This window comes from Dicentrarchus labrax, unplaced genomic scaffold (genome assembly GCF_905237075.1).
Source record: "Dicentrarchus labrax unplaced genomic scaffold, dlabrax2021, whole genome shotgun sequence".
Classification (NCBI taxonomy): domain Eukaryota; kingdom Metazoa; phylum Chordata; class Actinopteri; family Moronidae; genus Dicentrarchus; species Dicentrarchus labrax.
Genome location: NW_026136702.1, coordinates 12300106 through 12323240, shown reverse-complemented (window position 1 = coordinate 12323240; position 23135 = coordinate 12300106). Strand labels below are relative to the sequence as shown.

At 40.7% G+C, this 23135-nt stretch overlaps 1 protein-coding gene across 1 annotated transcript in view; it reads left to right on the top strand.

Moving 5' to 3' along the window:
* lrmda (leucine rich melanocyte differentiation associated) overlaps positions 1-23135 on the top strand; it is a 199071-nt gene that overhangs the window by 160569 nt on the left and 15367 nt on the right. Inside the window, exon 6 of the mRNA XM_051376457.1 lies at positions 12476-12560. Within this exon, the coding sequence (XP_051232417.1) occupies positions 12476-12560 (85 nt within the window). The remainder of the gene's footprint in view (positions 1-12475; positions 12561-23135) is intronic.

Genomic DNA, 23135 nt, shown 5'->3' with positions numbered 1-23135 from the left:
TTTGCTAAAGTGGAATGGTATATTGCTTGGCATAAAACATGGCGTGTCTTCATTTGTCAGGCTCGTAGAGCTGTGAGACAAACGATGTTCAGAGTGTATGTCTGAGGGCCCTCTGAGACCACAGTTGAGCGGCTGCTCACTGGTGCGTCTCTCATGCTAATGTCATGGTCTCCCAGTCTATCTGTCACCCCATTACGCTAACATCATTATGCACAGGGGCCTGTCTCTGTGGTTGAAAAGAACAGAATCATTCCTGTCTCATTTTGAAGCAAATTGTTTGGGGAACATTTCTCTCCTTTTTTTTTCCAGTGGTAATGGCGGGCCAATCATTTTGCGAGGCTCCAGGTATGCAGATGAATGAATAGCTATTTGAGCTGTTTGGTGAAAGGGGTTTTTGTATTATTCATGAGAGGGATGGTGTGTCTGAAAGAGAAAGTGTGTGTGCGTGTGTTTGTGCACGTGCATGTGTGTGAAGGGGCCAATGTGTCCCTATCAAACACACATACACACACACATACATGTACATGCATTGTACAAGCATGCCTGTGTGAACTGTTACACACACCCTACACAGTCATGCTTAAACATTTCACATGGCATTAGGTGTGAACTATGAGGGAAGTCACTGCTTTTGTACGGTAGTTTACTTTTTTTTTTAATACCCATGACGGTAGATTATTTTTGAATCAAGAGACCCACTGTCAATACAGACCCCTGATTGTTTCCCTAACATGGCGGTGTTTGAGTCCCTGAGCTGCTAGGTGTTTCTGAGTAAGATAATTTTGCTGTGATCTCTCTTCTCTCTTCTCTTTGAATCTTTTCATCTCACCCAGTGCAGGTTCAAATCCAGGTTAAAACCTTTGTCTCAATCTAAATCTCTCAGTCCTGGCAAACAGCACAAATTCCAATCTGTCAGCTCAGCAGATTCCGAACGCTGGTGTGCAAGTCTCCTGCATGTTTGCCATCTCTCTCTTTGTGGGAGGTATGCTAGCCATGCACTCACCTGCTAATTTAAAAGCTTCAATCAGCCCGGCTAACTGAAGAGACAACCCTAGGTTCCTGTAATTGCCCTAGTGACAGTGCTTCAGCAAGAAAAAAAGAAAAGCCTTTCTGTGTCTCTGTGTCATCATTTACACAACGTTATGAATAGGTTAATAAAATAAAATACTTTAATTATAGCTTAGTTGCCATATTGTTAATGGTGCCAGTGTGGCTCAATTGAATAGTACAGTTTCTACTATTAATTATCTGAAAGTGAACTTGTTTAAATGATATTTTACAGCCCCTTGATAAAATTACCGCTAGAGGCAATGTAATGATAGACAGACAAAGGCCATGCACGAATTATCATAAACTATTAGCTTGTTTCCAAAGGGTTTTATGTTAATCTTTTAGCGCTTAAGTACCCTGCAATTAACATATCAGGAGGAGCTGCCTTCCAGCTAGGCTTGCAAATTGAAGTCCTCAGATAAAAAAGCTATTGAGATGAAACCCTGAAAGAGAAGAGGAGCTATCGCACTGAAGTGTGCTGGAATTTTAACTTGTGTGCTGTGTGTGTGTGTGCGCACATTTGTGAGAGAGGGAGAGCGATAGAGAGACTTTAAGAGCACTGAGACAAAGAATGAGTGAAAAAGAGAGCAAGATGCCGTGAGAGTGTCTGTGATCAAGGATGTATAACAATTCCATTATCTCTCTTGGGTGATGACATGAGATGTCTCTTTTGGGCCTCTCTCCCTTTGTCTAATGCTACACAGTATCTGAGCTATAGGAGGATTGAAATGGCTCTCATTGGCTGCGATGGTGGCATCTGATGGAATGTGTTTACATATCAGGCTAGTGGCTTGATATGTAAATGCAGCTCGTTGAAAAGACTACAGGGAGATATGGTTCATTGTTAGGTCTTCACAGTCTGTGTTCCCTTTTATGCTAAGCACAATTGTATCCACTGAGCGAGCATCTTGTAAACCGCCCGTTGCCTTTGGTAGGTTAAACCCACAAAGGAGACCCATGCTTTGGAAGATATGCATGTTTTATAGGATAATTGGCAGCTTTGCTTTGGTCTGCGTTCTTTGTTGTCAACACATAGCAGCTGACACCATTTACATTTACTACAATTAAATCAAAATACCCTTAACACATGTCTTCTAAGTTCAGTTTTTTATCCTCCTTACTTACTGTAGAATATACAAGAGGGTCATTATATTCCTAGAAGTATTCTTATATTTTGTGAAGAAAATGTATTACATTTAAATATAGATTTTTTTTTTGTTATGTATGTTGTGTAATGTTATTACATTTTTTGTTGTTTTTTCAGAATAATTAGCTGAAGGTCCGTGATTTGGAAACATTTTTCTTTTTGTAACAAATCTAGTCAGCGTCGCAGTAGAAAGCAATTCACAGTGTATGAGAATAATGAATTGTTCGACCATTACACATGGCATTCTGTACATTCTAGCACACATCAGTCCTGACTCAGTGAAACCACATAGAGTGCCCATAGAGTGCTCTGATATTTTCCTCTATCACCCAAAGATAGATGACTCCACTGAGGCCTTAATCTCATGTTAAAGATTTGTTGGCCTCTAGAAGTCAGGCCTAGCATTGAGATGCCTCCTCTGATTTATATTCACTGGCATGGAAGGGGAGCCAAGTGCACTATCTGCAAAGCAGATGCTGCAGCAGTGCCCTTGTATTAGGCTTTATATTTCACCTGAAATAAAAGCTCCAAACAAGGTCATGTCCTCGAACCCACTCTTCCCTCTCATTCTCTTTCTCCCTCTGTCTTTCTTCCTTTTATTTTTTTTTTACTCTTTTCACATTTCAAATAAGCACTCTTAATAGTCTTGTAAATGATAACCTGACAAAAAATATTATGTCTGCATTCCAATTGGAAAAACAGCATAGGAAATAACACAGTACCCTAACCCTTACACTGAGAGGATTTAATTTCTTTCATGGCTGAGTATGAGAGCAGAAAGCTGAGAGAGAAATAGGGAACATAGCCGGCCAAAATCCTGATGAACACTGCCTCTAAAACCAAATTCTTGTCTGTCAGCCCCTATAATTTATGGGGCGGAGATTACAAAGCTACCGATACAATAAATTAAACTGATGGACAGAATTATGCCCAGTGCTTCCTGCTCTCCCCAATGACGCACACTAACTTAGCACTGCCTGACAATGAGTGTGATTTACCACCCGGGCAAGAGTGGAGAAGGGAAAACATTCACAGGCAGAGGCACCCAGGCCTCACTTTGGCCCACAGCCTAGTGAATAAAACCCTGCTTTAATTCACCCACAAACGTGTCGCCATTAAAAGACTAAGAATAGGGATTGCAGATCATAAATACTCCTTGATTTATAAGCTAACAACAAAGAGCATAAGCCCGGCCAAAGAGAGGGAGATTGTTTGACAGAATGTTGTCAAGGAGCGAAAAAAGAGAGGAAAAACACACTCATTCTCTCGTTCTCACTCACAGACACTCTTAGCTAAATCTGACCGGGGATGTAGCCCGGCCCTATCTCCTGCAGCAGCGTAGGAGCAGATGTGTCTGCTCTCTTCTCAATGTGTGACAGACAGAAAAGATAAACAGAGAAAAGCAGTGAGAGAGAGAGAGAGAGAGAGAGAGAGAGAGAGAGAGGAAGAGACGGAGGGAGGGAGGTAAAGAGAGCAGGAGCTGGCACGGCACTGGCTAATTTATCTCGCTGAGAGACAGATTAAAGAGAGAGGAGAGTGAAACAAAGTTCCACTGGCTTAATCAGCGGACAGCCTGCTAGCAGAAGACATGATAAATCAGAGCAGGCTCAGTCCAGGAGAAAGCCTTTTGCTCTGGGAGGGGAACGGGAGACATCCTCAGCCAAACAGCAGTATCTTTTACATGGACTGTTGTGAATAGCAGCTTGTGAACTCGCTATGTGTATACTTGCAATCGATACTCATTGCTATTGTTTGAACAAACATTGTTATACAGTAGCCTTCTGCTGTTACTTTGTTCCAACACTGTTATTTTTAGTAGTGTATGAACAATCCTGTTTGGTGGTGTTATGTAAACAGGACAAAGGGACATGAAGGACCTTAAGTTTCCCCCCTGGTTTTTCTGTGCAGCCGTGTCTTTCTTTAGCTTCATGTCTGACAGGGACTAACCTAAGGGCCTAACCCAGGAACAGGAAAAGGGGCTTAGATATCCCTGTGTCATTAGTTCAGTACGGGGTCACAGCTGGGCCACTCAGAGTGTGATTACACCCCTTGATTTATCTGCTTTGGAGCCCAAACACAGATAAATCTACGGGCTCATCCCCGCCGTGGGATCCTCACTGTCTGATAAACGGCCCAAGCTGAATAAACAACCACCGCCCCCCACCCCCACAAACACCCAACCCCTCGTACATTATGAATAATTCATTCAGATTGCGAGCTCTGTAAAATTTGTATATGTTGTATCTTAAATAGCAAAGGTGCTTCTATGATCTCTATCCAATCCTCTCCGTGCACATCTTTGATGAAATACTAGAGAGGCAGATTTTGGCGGACATTTTGTTTTGTAGTTGTAAACTTTATTTCCTTGCCCTGGCTGTCGTCCTCCAGCATTTTCACATAAATATACTTTATGCAAATATGTCGTGGGTTAGTCTGCATCGCAGCTCCTGTGTAGATATTGGCTTGTCTGCGACTTTATGACAAAGTTTAAAATCATTCATTACAGTGACCCCTGCGGGAAATTCACTTACTGGAAAATTGCCCCAGCTCTCCTGTTTGGTGTGTTGATGTGATCACGAGTGCATTTTTAACTTAATTAATTGGCCGTTTCTGTTGACAAGAAATTTATGCAGTAATAATTTGCTCGAAATAGATGCAGAGCGCAGGAAATGAGATATCCATCAGGGCGCTTGTGTTCCGCCAGCTGCACCGCGGCTAATATGAAAGTATTTCAGGCTGCTCAGACCCTGCTGTTTGCGCAGTCAAGATTATATATACCCACGATCCATTGCCTGCCTCAGAGGCGCTCATGGAGGTCTATGATAACAAAGACTATGTGATTTATGGCCTGCTGTGAAAGCAGAACTTGATGAGATTAAACAATTTCATAGCACGAGTGTTTCTCAGAGGGCCCTCTGATTTGTGGCAGCAACGCCGACAGTAAATCAGGTTTATATATCTGAAAGCATGCTCAGCAAAGGGGTGCAATTACTGTTTAAGACAGCTACTTTTTATTTAATTTTTATCCCTGCTTTGTCTCTTTTATTTCTGGCCTGTCACATAGCCACTCACCTTCATAAGTCCTTCTGAGGCAAAGGTTGAAGAAAAAGAGAAGGTGGGGAAGGCGCAGAGGGGAAGGCACAGTGGCGTGGGCCCTCTGCTATCTCTCCTCCACAGCTTTTAGAGAAACAAGAACAACAACAACAACCAGGGGACAGTGACGGCCACCGGCAGAACAACACGGGCATGCATAGAGCAGGGGGAGGCACTCCATTTTTAATGCATTGTTTGCCTGCTGCTCTGTCCCTGTCTGGGTAAATGGAGTAGGCAGAGTGTAATTAGAGAGCTGGGCTTTGCTCCGTGCCATAAAGATGACATGGTGTAATGATACAGCTTACAGGCCCGCAGAGGCTTCTGTCTCGCTACGGAAGATCTGGGTCGTTTGCCTGTGACTTATGATAGGTGTGGAAGATGACAGTGTTATCATTGCAATGTGGAACTTGGAGATGTGGATGGGGGAAATTTCATGCGAAAGGTTGTCAGGGATTGGAGGCGAGCAGAGATGGATAGGGAGCATATTAATTATCTGTGTTTACAGGTTGTCATGTAATATTTTCAAATGGAAATACAGATGAATTTAATTTTCAATCATTTAATTGTCGTCATTGTGTATGATTTTTAGTTTTTTTTTGTTAGTCTTTTGCATTGAGTTGAGGTCAGAGATCTTAAATGTAGGTAACTGTGGTTGGGCTGTATTTACATCATACAAGCCTGCATCTGTACACATCAACTAATCAGTTTGTGTTTGTGTGCATGAATGTAATTGAGCATGTAAGTACATGTGTGTTTCGTGTATCGTGAGAGAGTGTGTGTGTGAGCTTTTTAATGTGCACACATTGCACAGATCCAAATTTGTGTGTTTTGAAGTTGTGGTTAAATGTTCCACGGTTGTGTGTGTGTGTGTGTGTGTGTGTGTGTGTGTGTGTGTGTGTGTGTGTGTGTGTGTGTATGTGTTTGTCTGTGTCCTTGGGTGAAGATGTGAGTTGTGCATCTGTCTGCATCATCCCATATCTTCCCAGAAAACATCAAGAGATCTCATTATTTCGACACCTCTCAAGTTTTTTTTTTTCCTCTTTTTTCTTCCCGTATGCCTTGAGTCAAAATTAGTTTTCATTCCCTCTGTGATCTTACTGACTGAAGCCGGCTCAAAGTAAAGAAAATCGCAGTCTTCGTATCTTCGTAGCGAGGCTGAGTCAAACACACACTTCACACAGCTGCAGTCTGAGTTAAGCATTGCTAAGTAACCTTCACATTTCACTTGTGTGAAGAGCTAATTTCCTTTAAGTTCACATGTCACTTTTTGTGGCTCTTTTTGTGGGTCCTCTTCAAATGTCTCTCGGCGTCTAATTGCATAGGAAACATTCTAGACAAGCCGGTGTGACAGACCCGCTCCCAGAGTCTTCAATTATTAAACATCCTACACTCTAGAAAACAGCCCTGACGTTAGCTACAGCCCCTAATCAGAACAGAAAGCCTCATGATATGTCACACTCCTTAGTTGCTGTGGTTTTGTGTACGTGTGTGTGTATTTGTGTACTTTATAGTTTCTGTAGGAAAGATGAAAATATTTCTTCTCACACCAGTTAAATAAGGCAAAACTCTGACAAAAATGATTTTTGTCACTGGTAGATCAGAACATTCACACCTTTCTTTTTTCTCCTGTTTTAAAGATAAAAGAAATTGTTTGTACTTATGAAAATATATGAAACAATCAGTTATGTTTTGTGTAAAAGTTTGAATAAGACATTCAATCATTGTTTTAACTAATATATACAACATTTTGGGGATTTGTTTTCTTAGTCTCTGTACCTTTGTAGCTTCCGAATCCGTACCAATGGAAAGGTCACACTAGACCAAAATAAGAAATAGCCTCAAGCTAATTGTACCGCATACCTGTAATGTAGGCTTACATTTCCGCTTTAAATCACCTACACTTACTCTGCAAGGCACTCAAAGAAAAGGTCGAATGACTTCTTAAATTTCAACCTAAAACAAATACAGCCTCATTACCATCTATGAGTCATCGCTACGGCTGATTAACGTCCAGCAGCACTCAACCTTTGCCTGTCTGACGCTTAACCGTACACAAAACGGCGATGTTCACTGTTGCTGGTTCGTTCCGTGTGCCTCGTGCCCCGAGCGAAACATCTGAACAGTTGCTCTTGTGATCAGTGATCATATGATACATTTACTCAGAGCGAGTTCATTGGAGTAGAACTGGTAAATCATTAAACACACGCTCAGCAGTCTTCCTGCTGAGCAAAAGACTGCTATACTACCCACAAGTGCAGGCACCATTACATCAGGTGTTCTTCCCCCTCCCATTACCTAAGAAAACAGAATTAATACTTTTCATGCACACAACAGCAATTTAAAACACATTATAATATTTTTTCTCTACTCCCCTAAGCCGCAATCATTAAGGTCAGATATAAAAAAAGAATGCATTTGAATTACTAAACTATTTTTCTACCTTTCACCATGCCAGTTATGATTGTTACTGGCAAAATATGCATTCAAATGGTTTCACCTCAGCCAACACAATGTTTTTCTCTCCTTTGTGTGCATTTATATAAGGGGTACAATCTCTGGTAATACATTTCTCATTTCATCAGTGCCATTACGTGCTGTAAGACGCTGCAAGCTGGTGTTACTTATTTGTTTTTCATTCTTTATTTCTAAAAGTGTTGTATTGTTTGTAACCCGTAACTTCAGAAGTATGAGACATGAATCATAAAAAATTCTATCTAGTGAAGAAATAAACGTGTCATGCCAGCATTAAATGTTGACTCAAATAAGTTCACAAGTTGTGTCTCCTCTGATCTCTAACATGATCAGAAGGCAGCACCAGTTTACAGAGACAAGACGTGAAAAAAGTTCCATGCACAGACACAAAAGAAATATTTTGATATAGACCCAAAGAGAAAACATATCAAAAGACATTTTTATACATGTCTTTTGCAAGCACAAAAAGCAGAAATGGTGTCAAGAGAAAACAAAACAGAAGGCTTGTTTCTTCCAACAATTGCTTTAAGCTACAAAAATCTCCTTGAGTCCCTAGCCTCTCCTCAATGTCAGCCCCCCTCCCCCCGCCCTCCCTCCCTCTCTCTCCTCTTCGTTTCTCTCTTTTCCCCTTTTCCCTCTCTAAGGCAGGACAGGGCCCTCTTTGCACCCTGATAGGTTGCGGGCTGATGCTTAGCAACAACATTCCTGTGCCCTAAGTAGCAGTAAGCCTCTGGCTGAACTCTTTGATGTGGCTGTCAGGCCACATTTATTTCCTTTTAGCACTTTGTCTACTTGTCCAGATGTATAAGGAGATAAAAAGGGCTGGTGTTTACACTGGTCTCCCTCTGTAGCGCGGCTGTAATTAGATTGTATTGCTGGTCAGTCTTAAGGAGGTGAGGTGAGGCAAGGCAGGACCCACCTGTGTCAGGATGAGCTGGTCAGGGTGAGACCTCAGAGCCAGGCTGCAAGAGAGGAAAGCAGTGTGTATAACATGGTTACTTTATATACTTTTATACATAACACTGTAGCAGTCAACATCATAATCACATTCTTGTCAAATCTTTTTAGATCAGTTGGTGTCAGTGTAATGTACTATAATATAGCATCCATCAAGATTTGAAATCGACAGCCCAGCTTGCAAAACTTTGTAAACTTTGTTGCAGTTGCATCTGAAAAACACCTAGATATGCGTCAACCTTCCCCGACTCACTTTTTGGTATCTCATTTTTTCAGGAACCCCACTGTGGAGGTGGTTATGTGCTCCATGTGGCTCTCTTTGTGTTTCGCTTTCCTTGTCTTTCCATCCCTCTGCTGTCTCTTTCTTCCTGCTCCCCTCTCTCATGGTGATATGTTGGAAGTAATAATCACTATTGCCTCTGGGTTTATCAGCATTTATTCGCATAACAACACAGAAAAGGAGAAGACAGACAGCACTGGTGTGATGTATTATCCAGTATGGGAATCATCTTTCATAATGACATCCAACAGAGCTTCCTCTCTTTGCCACCACCCATTTCTCTCTCTCTCTCTCTCTCTCTCTCTCTCTCTCTCTCTCTCTCTCTCTCTTACACACACACACACACACACATACATACACACACACACTTTCTTAATTTCTCTCTCCCTCTTTCCACTCCCCTCTGTCCACTCTTTATTATCACAGAATCCACGGTGCTCCCCAGCCTGTAAATTTGTGCCGCATTATCATAAGCTGTGGTGATAACTCACATTGCACAGAGACAATAATGATGTGAACACTCAGCATATGCCCCGGGCCCAGCAAATTAAAACAATGCTCAGCTTGATGAGCAGACTAATCTGGACAGCAGAGAGACTGAGAGAGAGGGAGAGAGAGGAAAAGGGGGTCCAGGAGCATCTTAAATAGATGACACAGCAGCACCTCCCTCTGTTCAGTGTAGGTACAACTATAGAAAATTAGGGAGGGAGACGGGGAGAAAAAGTGGATGCAGAAAGGGTTGAATAAAGAGAGTAGGAGCATAGATGAAGCACTTGTTCTGAGAACATGAAAGGGGTACGATGCGTGAGGACACCATGAGACAAACACTACCTTTTTATTTTTATATTTTTGTCGTTTTATAAATTTGGGAGCTGAACTTTGTATGAACAAACATTGTGTATATATATAGTTTTTATCTAGTAGTTAAACAAAGAGCTGAATATCAATTATTAATTTATCATTGATTTTATTTTATTTGAAATAAAATTTCAGTCATGTAGCACTCAATGTTTATTATTAAAAAAAAGTGTCAACAACATCTCATAGGTCATGCATGCATTGTGGTTGTAATGTTTAACTAATGTTATAGTCTGTCTCTGATGTCAATTTGTATGAAGCAGCAAATTAATCTCAGTAATTCTATTCAGTTTTATTTGTGTAGAGCCAGTTCATAGCAAAAGTTATCTCAGGACACTTTTCACTTTTCAAATAGAGCAGGTCTAGACCGTATAAAAAAGTAATCAATCCATCGGCCCTCTTAAAGCAAGTACCAGTGAGAAAATTCTCCTTCATTTGTTCCACATGCTTTCTCATTATAGGCATTGCTGCTTTCTCATCCTCTGGACGGGTCATTGACTAAAGTGAAAGAGTGCACATGTGGTGGAGTATGGAGGAAGGTCTGAGAGGAGAAAAGGGAGGATCAGGACACAAGAAAGCCAGCTGATTGATGTTCTGTGGGTGGGGTAAAATGATTGTGCTGGATAGGACGGGAAGTGACAACCACAGATGTTGAATGGGTTGGGTGTTTGATCAGTAGGCATGATACTGTGGAGGTGAAGTGGTGGTGTCATGCATAGCACAGAGCTTGGGTGGGTGGTGAAACTGAAAGCAAAGTGATAGGCGTCCCATAGGACCTAAACCAGGATGCGGAGGCAGCCCAAAGCTCTAGTATCCAGCTAACCCCAGCCGTCCTCCCTCTTCTTCTCCTCCTCCAACACCCCCCTAACATAGTCTGTGGGTGGTGCTGTTAATAATGGTGCAACTAGGAAGATTAATTGTGGGCAAGCAGCAGGATTAGGAGGGGCCTTTTGGGGCCAAGCAGACCAGAAGAGGCCCAGGTCTGTGATCTTTCAAGCAGGCCAGGAAATGAGGCAGGCAGGGGCGCAACTCTGTGGTGGCTCAGAAGAGCATGGAGGTAGATCAAATAGAGAGGACTCACAATTGCTGTCTTAATGCTTGAGTTGCTCTGTTAGTTCATGATAATTGTCATAGACAGACTCATTGTGTGTCCATTATGACAGTCAATATCAATTATATCTTTAAAACCAAATGGCAAAATGAAAAAAGAGACTTTTTTATAAATAGGATAGGTGGTGATAATTTTGGTGAAGGCCCAATCCAGTATCCGTTTTGCCGGTGCTGCGGATTAAGTATGAATACCTGGTTGTTATTCCTCAAATGGGACGTGTCAGTTTTTACTAAGTACACTGTGTTCTTATTTTGGGTTGTTTCCCTTCTTGTATTACACATTCCATACAAGTACAGCGTACACACAGGGAGTGATCTGTGATATTTCTTAACAGGTTTCAGCCACTCCAGAGGCTGAGAGCAGCAGGTCTGCTGTCAAAACAATATTTCTATTCCAAGCTGTTTCTTTCACAAGCATGGTCCACCAGCATATATGTAGTAAGGTCTCAAAATAGGCTTATTTTTCTATTTTTCCCTTTGGTGTAATATGAGACACATGCTGGCCAGACCTTAATGCCTTTCAGAGATGCTATCTGAAAGCACATTATGTGATCGTTTTCAATTCACAATGCTCTCTTTGCCCATGAAGAATATGGTTTCATTTAGCAGTGCAGACCATTCCATTTCTCAAGGTTATGCATGGGCATGTAGAGGAACAACAATAAAAGTGGGAAAAATGCAGCTCCAAACCATCTCTAATATGTATTTGTCAGTTGAGTCTCTTGCTATGATTAAAGGCCCAGTGAATTCCTTCCTGCAGGAAAGGAAAGTATTTCTGCAAAGGCATCAGATATCGCTGTGTCATGATAAACTGCCTGCTCCACTAACTAAAAGGCTAAGGGAAGGAAGAGGATGTTTTGGACCTTGAAAGTGCACGAAAAAACAACAACACAAGAAACTCTTGACCTGTTTGGGAACCTGCTCTGAGATTCAGGCCTCTGTTTTCCCTTTGTCTTAAAGCAGCATTTGTCACACTTGTTTAGCCTGAACCTCTGACTGGACTTACAATCAATAGCTCATTCTAGTTGCGCAGGCAAGAATCTATGCACATATTTACCTCACATTTCAGTTATGCGACATTAAATAAGATAGTCAGTTTGCATTTCCTCTCTTAAAACCAGTGTATTGAGGTCATTTTGTTCCATTCGTCAGACTACCCTCACATAACCACGCTACATTTGGCTGTTCAGAGTGAGTGACGTCTACCCTTTAGTTGACCACTGCAGGAGGTCATGGCTGAGTGAAGGTTAAGACCTCTCCTCCCTAACCACGTCGTAGATCAGACCATCAAAGCCAGGACTGTAGCACTAGAACACATGAGAAGTAATAAAACATGACCTGCCACATTATGTCATAAAACAGGAGCAGTGTTTCCAACATTTCCTGTACCTATCCCAAAGGATTTATGACACTCCCAGTCAGCTACAATGATATTTTTCAGTTAAAACTTGTCAAACCTGGTTTCCTTTCTAAATACTCTTTCTTTTTGTATGTCTCCTTTCTCCTAGCCACCTAATGAGGCTGGACCTGAGAGTCACCCACTGCCCTACACTCCTTTACCCCGAGGATCTAGAGATGCCAAGAACCACAAAGGTAAGGAAAAGACACTTTGCACTTTATAACCTTTTCAGTCTGGTGGTTTGTATATACATATCTAGAGATATTCTTCAAAATAAAAAAGAAGCAACATATATTATCATACATTCAATCATAACCTAGGTCCATGGATTATGTAAATACAAGTCATAACCCTAACAGCTAGATAGTGGGAATCTATTGACCTTGAGACTGAGTTGAAGTTATGTTATCTATTCTTATTGATCTCATCTCATCTGCGTGATGTGTTCATAGTTCTAATAATTCTGAGTAATCTAGGTTAACTCTGATCTGAATGTATGCGTGGGAGCACACAGTACATAAACAAGATGAAACATCCTTGATCTGTTGATACTAGACATTGATTAGGCCTCATATTGACCCTGTGTTGTCAGTTGATGTAATTGTGCAGCAACTTCTTAACATCAAACACTTCATTCTAGTGAGAATGTATCACAATCATTAAAAACATACAACGTTCTAAATTAATTGTGCAGGCCACACGCTCAGCTGAGGTTTTAATTATCCATTTCATTGTACTATACCCATAAATCAGATCATACACAAAAAAAGAAAATCATTTGCTTTCCTACAAGAGTTGATTGTTTACTTAAAATTTTCATCAGATGTATCCACATATAACATTTAGTCAGTTTGTATCTTTGGACTACCTAAGTATATTTCATTGGATAGCTTAAGAATTAGAATTGCATTACAATCAAGCTAATAAACTTAATTTCACACCGCAGATGCCACATTGTAAAAGTAACATTGTAACCGTGAGACGAGCTAACAAAAGGTTAAAGGTATAAAACAGATGACCATATTTCACATATTACTGAAAGGTAGGGTGTTTTACCATATTTCCTTACAAAACAAAATTCTTCTCCATTGTGAATTGCTTGACATCTCTGGTCCGTTCATTAACGTATGTGCAGTTTACAGTTTATTCAGGCTTCCGTTAGCCTGATTGAATGAGTTGGCTAGTCAGGCTTTTCATAATAATCCCTACTTGTCTCAGGGTGGTTCCTGAAATAAAATCCAATTCTTATCACTGAGATATTCATCACTCTCTTCACAATGCAAAACAATTGTGATGGGTTGACCACCATTATGGTAGCAAAACAGATCAACAGTGAGCATCTTTACCCTCCGTTTATGGTGCCAAGGACAGATCTATGTCATGGAAGCCTGGACGGTGGCACCTCTCACTGGATGTAAGGACAGGAAGAGCCCCGTGCTTTGTCAAAATCAGACCTGGCTAAGAACAGTCCATTTAAAGGTGAGGGGATCTGACACATGAAATATTTTCCCCTCCGTCTAAGATCTGAGCAGCAGTGACAGTCTCCATTTGTTATTTTTATGATGCAGCACTGCAGTCTTAGATAACACAGCCCTCATCTTCGCCCTTCACCTCCTCTTCATGTCCCTGCCTCCAGCCCCTACCCGAGCTCTTTGTTATATTTTTTGCCTTTTATTTACACTTCTTAAACATACTTGAGTTTTCTTTATGTGTTGGAGACGGTCACAGAAACTCCTTTTTTCAAAGAGAACAAAGCTGTGGCAAAGCAGTGCTACAACAAACAATTTTTTTCAGACAGTAATTCCAAACAACAGAGCGTTTACTGAGTTAAATTCAGGATATAAACAATAGGGGTGAAACAATATGCTGCATGATTTTATGTAGTTCAATGCAACACTTGCGTTTCAATACGCATGGTAAATTAAACAATTCATACACGGTTTGTTCAAAAACTGTTGAAAAAGTGAGGTGCTCTAGTGATACTGTATATCCTGGTTTTATCATCACGACGGCTTGTTTTTGCTGTCCTATGAAGTAGTGCTTTTGTTTTGTGCTATAAAGAGAAACCACACTCAGTACATGAGATAAAAGGCACTTATCCACTGCTCCAATTGAAATATTTTGAATCATAATATTTCACCAATATATAGTCTTATACCATACATTTAGAAAATAATTTCACCCTTAGTGAGCAGCTAAAGCATTTAAGTACACATTATACAATATAGTTGTTTTAAGGGTTAATGAAGTGGCCTTTTTAATGGGGGTAGAAGGAAGGCTGTATAGTTTTATCCTGACTCCTGCAGTAGCAGGCAGATCAGCAGCACTTCTGACATCGACCTGTCGGCTGCACAGAAAGAACCTCCCTTTCCTCCTTTCAGCCCTCTACACCCACCCCCCTCCACCATGTCACCTGTGTGGAAGCCCCAGAGCCTGGGTGCCAGAGGTAATTACAGCAGCTAGGAGATCCCAGAGGAGGGCAGCTCTGGCAGGTCACTGCCCAGGGAGAATGGGGTAGAAACCAAGGACAGAACTCCAGGATAAGCTCCTGTCTTGGTTGGTGGAGGAGTCAACCTGGAGGAGACAAGCAACAAAACAAGGCAGCAAGGAGGAAGAGCAGGAGTGAGAGGAGGGAGGAAAGATATGCTCTTGTGGTAGTGAAATCTAAATCAAGATTTCATAGAGCAGATCTGACAACAGATAGAGCAAGAGGGGGAGATAAATGAGAGAGGAAAAGACAGTAAGAGGACCAGCATTAAACAGTGGAAGACTTAAAATGAGAGAGAGCTAGACAAAAGACAAAGTGAAGGAGGATAGTGGGGGCTCCAGTGTGTCTTGGTGAAGGCGTGACACATAGTGGAGTGGAGTATATAGTCTGGCAGAGGGGCCTGAGGATCCTCCACTACTGTCACCTTGGCTATAACTCTCAGTGCTGGTCCAACTGTCAACTCAACTCTAAATCTAACCATCCAAAATGGAGTCCCACCCTAAAATACTGTTTCTTTATGAAGACTGGCCTATACCGTATGATTGAGCCACTGCCAGTGACGTACTGCATTATTGTGCCTTACCATGATGATTTATCATTTCAACTTGCACAACAATATGCCAGGCTATTTATTACCAGCTTGTCATTTTCTTAGGATGACACTTTTTGAAGTGAGATTCACAAGTTTATTTCATAGATCTAATTATAACTGTATATCAGAAGTATGGAAAAAAAGATGCTTCAGACTTGATTGATAAATCAATGTGCACAGGGCAGATTTTAATGAAATACCTTTCATTTCCGCTGTATATTTCGATAAATAGGCCAGGGACTAGTAACTGCTTTTTTACAGGTATCAGATTAAGTTTGAGTAGGCCATCCCTCAGCAGTGACAGCAGTAAATGAAAGAGATATCTTTGTACAAGCAGAGTAAACAGACAAGGAAAAATGCCTGAAATCTGCCTTACAGTATGAGCCCTGGGCCTTTTTAATCTTGTTGTTCTGGGCCTGCTTCCAGCTACTTTGTATGTATGTATCTTAAATTGTGCACAACTGTTATTAAAATCCCAGGAGGAAAGCAGCCTTCAAAGCAAAAAAAAAAAACTCCTTTTCTGACGACACCCTTGGGGTGTCTCACATTTGTTTGGTGGTTCACTTTCATTACATGTCGCGGTGATCTGCAACACAACTCCTGCTACACTACCCCCTAGCTCCCCCAGCCCCCCAAAAAATGAAGCAACGGGAAAAGATCCAAACTAAGAGTAAACTGTTTTATAGTTGCTGCACAACAAATAAACAAACATCTGGAAGCATTCAGAGCGGCCCATTAGAAGGGCTCTGGGCTTTGCCAAAAAGGGGTAAATGATGAGGAATGGGCTGTCGAAAGGCTGGCGGAGACAGGGGAGAGGCCAGATGACGGAGCTGTGGGTGCTAAGCACTGCCTTTTAGAGCTCAGCTGGGCTCAGAGAGATCTACACCTGCTGCTATCTCCTCCTCCCCTCCTTTCCTCCACCAGACATCTGGATGGGATACATGACTAATGGATGACTTAACTGCTAGTGTTGAAACTTAACTGTTGTCACTATGAAGGGAAAGGTTGTTGGTTTGACTGATGACTTAATGTCCTTTGCACGACGCACTTAGTAAAACTAAAAATGAGTTTGACGGCTTTTAAAAATGTTAATGCGTCAAAACAGATATACAGTTCCCCAATGTCTGTTTATTGTTGCTTGTATAATAAACAGAGCTGATTGTATTATTTAGAACTGCATGGATCAGATGCTGTTGTGAATACAAATATTAACTTTTCATAAAGTCCTGTTATTGAAAGTGAACATATGTGCTACTGGTTACGGAATTGTTTAGTAAGTTAATTGATGTATTACCTCAGACATCTGTTTTTTTACTCCCAAGTTGTCCCGCGCTTATCTTATGAGTTATTCTGTTCTTTTCTGTTTGATGTCACTCTGTAGTTAGAATGAAAGCTCTCGTCTTTCTGCTGATAATCTTCCCATCCTGGTTTGGACTGTCTTGGCATGTTCCATGAGTATGGAAATGTCCTCTCTGGAACGCGGTGAGAAAAGACAGAGCACCTTTGACGTTTCCCATTAGACACATGTACGTGCTCTGCAAGACATTTCACTCAGCCTCGTAATGATTATACCAGCAGGATCTGTCCCCTGATAAACATCACTCTTAAACACAAAGACTTGCACTGGCCCCCACACAACTAAAATGAGGCATATGGAAAGAACAAAGTGTAAGCTTTTCCTCCGCACTGGTCCAGAGTACAATTCGCAGAGCTGCTTTCTGTAAACTTTATATAATAAACTAAACCATAAACAATGCGTGCATTCAGCATCTGAAAATGAAAGATTGTCATAGAGAATGATATATACAGATCTCACTGCCAGCTATATACCATGAGCTTGTGTTGAGTGAGCATTTGCACCAAACTCTACAGAGTGAATTGACAAAGAAAAGACATGGCCCTCTTCCCGGGTACTGAGTTCATAAAAATGTTTCCCAAGCACTCGTCGCTGAATGAAGGTTGTATTTCTTTGCAGTGTTTGCCATTATGTAAGCTGATGAAGTGTGTAAGATTAGTTGCTATGACCCTGTGCAAACTTTTCCTCCACAAACTTTAAAACCATAAATGATGGTCTTATTAAATATATGACTAATCTATGGTTATGAATGGTGCCAGTTCTTTTACTTTTGATATTTATAATATTAGTTTTGTATTTATTTTTGCTAATAATGCGTATGTACTTGCCTTTAATTTATAATTTTAATGCATGTATTTAAGTATTTTTACACTGTGATATTATTTGTAAATAATAATCTTTCACTACTGCTGTACTGTGCTGAATATACTGTTTGTTGAGATATTTACCTACCCTCTAAGTAAGCATGGCTTGTTAATGTACTGTATTATTGTATTATGTTATTTAACTCTTTTATTTAGAAGATTTAGAAGTAAGTCATTTATTTTCTACACTCTGGTCTTATACTTTATCCCTTAATGTGTAATTATATACACAAGTACAGTATTCTGTTACTGCGTGAGTAGGCACCTACATTTGTGGCGTGTTTGATCTACTCCAACAGACAAAAGCAGGACACTAATTGCTTAACCTGCTCCATAATACATTTCACTAACACAGACTTGTATTGAATGAACAAGAACCTGAAAATTCAGTCACATCAATCTATTCTTTGGGGGGGTAGCTCCTGCTGCATATTACAGCACATCACAGTGGTATATACTCCCTGTGTATGAGGACAGGCTCTATTTCCTTTATGCGAGTCAGATGATGTGATATTATTCCTCCCAGGAGTGGATTGGCTCAGCAACATGAATATCCATTAAAGCTGGCCTATGGAGATGGATGAGGGGAGAGGGGACGAGGCAAACTGGGTCTGCAATCCTTCACAGCGGCTTCACATAACATTGCACTGTCCGCATCCAAAGTGATGAGAGCTCATTTTTGGATGCAGGCCTGTCCTTGTTATTACTAGCCCAGGAAATCACCTCTACGTTTTCTCCTTCAGAAGCAGGCTAGATTAAAATGCCAGGATAACCTCCTCAACTTCCATGACAGGCTTAACTGCCGAACTCTGACGTGCCAGCTCTAAACTGCTTTGAGAAAGCTGCCTTCCACCAAGTGTCATTATCCCTCCGTTATCGGATGGCACTCCTTTCACAGTGTGTGAATAATTCTGTTTGTGCGGGGTTTGGGGAAATGTCAGTGACACTATTGTTTTTACCTTGCCGTTTGATGTAGCTGAGAGAGTCTCCTGAGTGTCTTGAGTTCTTAAACTGATGTTGGATGTATACAGCAGAAACTTAAAGTGAAAAGATAGGACTGTCAGCTTCTGAGCTACTCCAAGATATTTGTTTGTTAGTTCTTCTTACTAGTTGTATAAAGGTAAATATTTCTCACTGTGATATTCTGCCTTAATAAGGGATGTTTCATAGTCAGTTTTAAAGTATGCTGGAATCGTTTTGACAGAAGTCATCCAAGCTATTTCATTATGATGCCACAAAGAAACACAGACCAAATTAGACATTTTCTATCTAAAAGTTAAAGTCACTGTACAAATTAGTCTGACGCTGCAGTTTTTGTAGAAACCTTACAATATATTACTTTATAATGAACATTAAGCATTTTGAACAGTGGGCCTTAAAAGCTTATGACCATACTTTTGAACTCCTCCATCCATCACTCCTGAAATACAATGATTACAAACTTTGTACCATTATCTCAGCAGCAGGAAAATATGTAGCCTCCTAAATCTTTACCATCCGTGACTGTTGCAGACAAACCTTAGTTATTTATGATGAGACAAACCCAACTGGACTCACCTGGTAAAACTTGCTCAGGCACAAACAGACACAAGTTTGAAGCAATATGTTGGCTTCTACTCCAAACGTGTCAGACCAATAGACAAGGACATGAGTTGCTGCCAAGCAGGCCTGGCCCTCTAGGAAAAACATACCACTGGTGCTCTGGACCTTGGTCTACTTCCCAGTTGCTCTGGTCATTTTCAGGAAAGCAGCAGAACATAAATCACCCAAAGTGGATAGGTCTTACTGCTAGAATCAGCTCTGAAATTCTGGTATTGCTAATGCAGCTACACTATTATTCATTTTCCACCATGATTTGTAGTTCGGCACAACTGAGATGCAGCCTGGGCTTTCCAGTTGTACTTTCAGTCAGAAGTTGGAGCAGGTTTCTGTAGCCTTCATGGTTTCCAAAGGTGGGAGTCCATCATAGTAATTTAGGATGGGGGTTAGCTGCCAGATGGTTTTGGATATTTTTACAGCAGGATGGATGTTGGGTCCACCGGTTTTCTTCTGTGTCAGTACCCCTTGAAACAAATTGCTCGGTGAGCAGGCGGAGTCTGTGTGTATGTGACGGGGCTTGCTACCCTTCATTCTGATGAATAGCTACTAACATGCTGGCAGATGCTGGACAACTTGTCATGCTAAAGGAGACAGGATCAGACCTCAATAAGTCCTTGTAGCTTTGTAATTATTGTATATTACCAGGGATGTTTACGCAGAGATACACAATGTCCCATATTTTAGATTGTATGATACAGCAAGTTAACAAAATACAGTACTTGTTAAATATATTTGTCTTGTTGGTTTATGTAAGATCATATATCTTAATCAGGGTGTTTTTAATAAATTATATTTTGAGTAGACTGTAGATCGTAATTCTAGGGTAACTGATCTCACACAGTAATCATTCAAGATGAAAACATGCCTTAATGCTAGTCTGGTTAATGGCTCCAACAAATTAGATTCCAATTCACTTGGTGGCCAGTTTATCATGCCGGGTGACAACACATTCTGCATGGCTTAACAGCTGTGCTACATCACTAAACCTTTCTGTCAGGCATGATCGTAACAGAGCTATACATGCCATGGATTCACTAATATGCAGTGGGAAAAGGGGCCACTGCTGATAATTTACACGGCAACATAAAGTGGTGTCCTGTTAAAGGACAGGCTCCAAGTGGCAATCGCACCCTGAAAGGGCTACGTTCCCTGGTTAGCCGTGTCATACAGTATAGAAACAAACATGCACACACACATCCGCATATGCGTGCAATGTGGAACCAGTGCCTACATATGCATCGCAAAAACAAGTTTACACCACTGTATATTATAGAAACTAATATAGTACACAGGATTCATGTGCTGAAGCTAGGATGATTACATGCTATAGGTCTACTGGCTTTACATAGACATATCACCATACACCTTTTTTGTATTTTGCATCAGAAGATGTCACTATACATTTTATATATATTTCCCTATTAAAGAAAACATCTGTCTTGGGAAAATAGGCAACTCCATATATTTTCACATACATTTAAGAATTGCACACCTAGCTTTGCCTAGAGGATGATCTCAGTTCTTCTTTTGTAGTTTCTGATTGTTTTGATAACATTGTGCCAAAGGACTGTAACTGCTGGGAACACGGCAACACAACTAAGCAAAAATCCTGAGCGATTACACAATCAGACAGCTTTTAAACAAGCTAACAGTATTGTCAGATTATCCAAACCACAAAACGTGAGCCTGCCTGAAATGTTTGTAATCATCAGTCTCTGCAGGGACAGACAAGTATAGTGGATGAGTTTAGACCCAGGAGGTCAGCATGGAAACTGAGATGGATGTTTACAACAAAGAGTTCATAATTTTACTGACATCATGTTCTCCTCAAAAAAGCTTTGTCTAATCTGTTTTTTTTTAACCAGTATGATCAATTGATTGCTCATGTTTCTTGTCCCGTGTGACTTCTTTGTAGCAAGGTTGCCTCATTCTCAGATCTCACCAAACTTAACTTAATGAGTATAATGTTACTATTACCTATTATATGGGAATGATGGCCAACATTACAAAAATAAGACCCATTGGTGCACTCTCTTATAAGTATTATAGTACTGTTCAAATGAGGATACCTGTACATTTCCTGAGGGACTTGATTAGGTCTATAAAACATTTTCAGTGAGTTTAACAAAACATAGTATTAAGCCATAAGTTGTTTTTGTTCAAGGTAACAATGCAGATGTGCCGATGTTACAAAATTACTAGAAGGTGGTGATATTCACCAATGCATAAACATGTCAAGTGTAGTGTCTAGTGTCTAGTAGAGTCATTCAAAGTGGGCTTGACTGTAACCACTGTTTTCTCTAGAGTATTGTGGTTCCTGTAACATCATAGACACACACACAGACACACACACACACACACACTGACACACTCATTCCCAGGTAGCGTCAATGCTCCAAAGCTATTGTGGTGGAAAGAGCTGAACTCATCTGTCAATTACGGTAAGCTCCATTGGGCCATTGTCTAAACTGTTTTCTCACTCACTGGTGAATCCAGTGATTTATTGTCAACTGCCTTGGCATCAATATACAACTGGGAGACACTAAGCTGTGATGTCTGAACACAAACTATTGTCAGAGTATCAGCATAGCTCAAATTAAGTGCCATTTAGATTATTCATTGCATCGGGCTCAGAAGGCCATTATCACATGCACTGGAATTCCAGTCCTATGGATCTGAGCTTCTGTTTACTTCACATTCACTAGTCAACTGAATAAACAGAGCTGAACCAAAAGCACAGTGTCACAAATTTGCGGGTCAGCTTGTCCAGCTCTGCCTTAGAGTCCATAAGGTCAACTGGATATGAGTGTCAGAGCTATTTTGTTGAACCGACATGCATTTTATCGTTCTTGAAATATAAAGGGGATCCTCGGTTACAGGAAGTAGTGGGTCTTTTATGGTTTGTACTGGCATCAACATTAAAGCTCAACCAGAATGAAAAGAGCAGGGTCACTGAAATGCTAGGAAGTCCAAAACAACCTTTTAATCTGTCACTTTGATTTGCTGATTAAGTCACTTTAAACAGACGGAGCAGGTTTCTCTGTCATGATAATGTGAGCGGACAAGTTATTTCACCATCATAATTTGATTCATAGATAGTTTCTGGCATGTTATGTCACTGCAGCGCAAGATGATTGGATTGACTGAGTCATTTTGGTCAAACACAAATTTATCCCAGATTGTTGTGATTTAAAAGTCTGTTTGCTTCATTCTCCTCCCTCAGGACAAACATGGATTCAAAACCAAACCTTCAGAATTGGTAGCCATCAAACTATATCATATCTTATCAGGAAGATGTAATTCTTTGATTATGAATTTGTATGCAGTATATGTTGAGCGTATGAGCTGAGTGTCGTGTACTGCTCTAATACTTGTGCTTTATTAAAAAATGCAGGGGAAGATTAGGACATAGTAGAATAAAATTTCATTAAGAAACTGAAAGATTGAAAACTCTGAAAACAAGTGTGCAAATGAATAGAAAAATTCCATTCTTGGGAGTGCTGAGTGCCCGGAGACCCTTGAAAGAAAGCTAAAATATGTCTCTCCGTTTGACACCATTAGCAAGTGTTAACACATAACCTTTGGCAGCACTGGCCAACTGCTCTGCACCATTTTAGGCATCTTCTGCAGCTGTAGTTCTGAGCTAAGGATTTGGACAGTTGGATAACAAAGATAAGGGGAAGAGGGCATGATATCAGATAAAGTGAAATGAACATGTTCACATGTCTGGCGGTGGGATTCTTTGTTTGCATACTGTGACCCTGAGATGCAATGTCTCTGGGCTAGCCAACTGTTTGTTTTCTGCCCTCTGATCTCTTGTGTTTCTGGCTAAAATAACAAGCTATGTTATATTTTTTTCTCTGCATTATA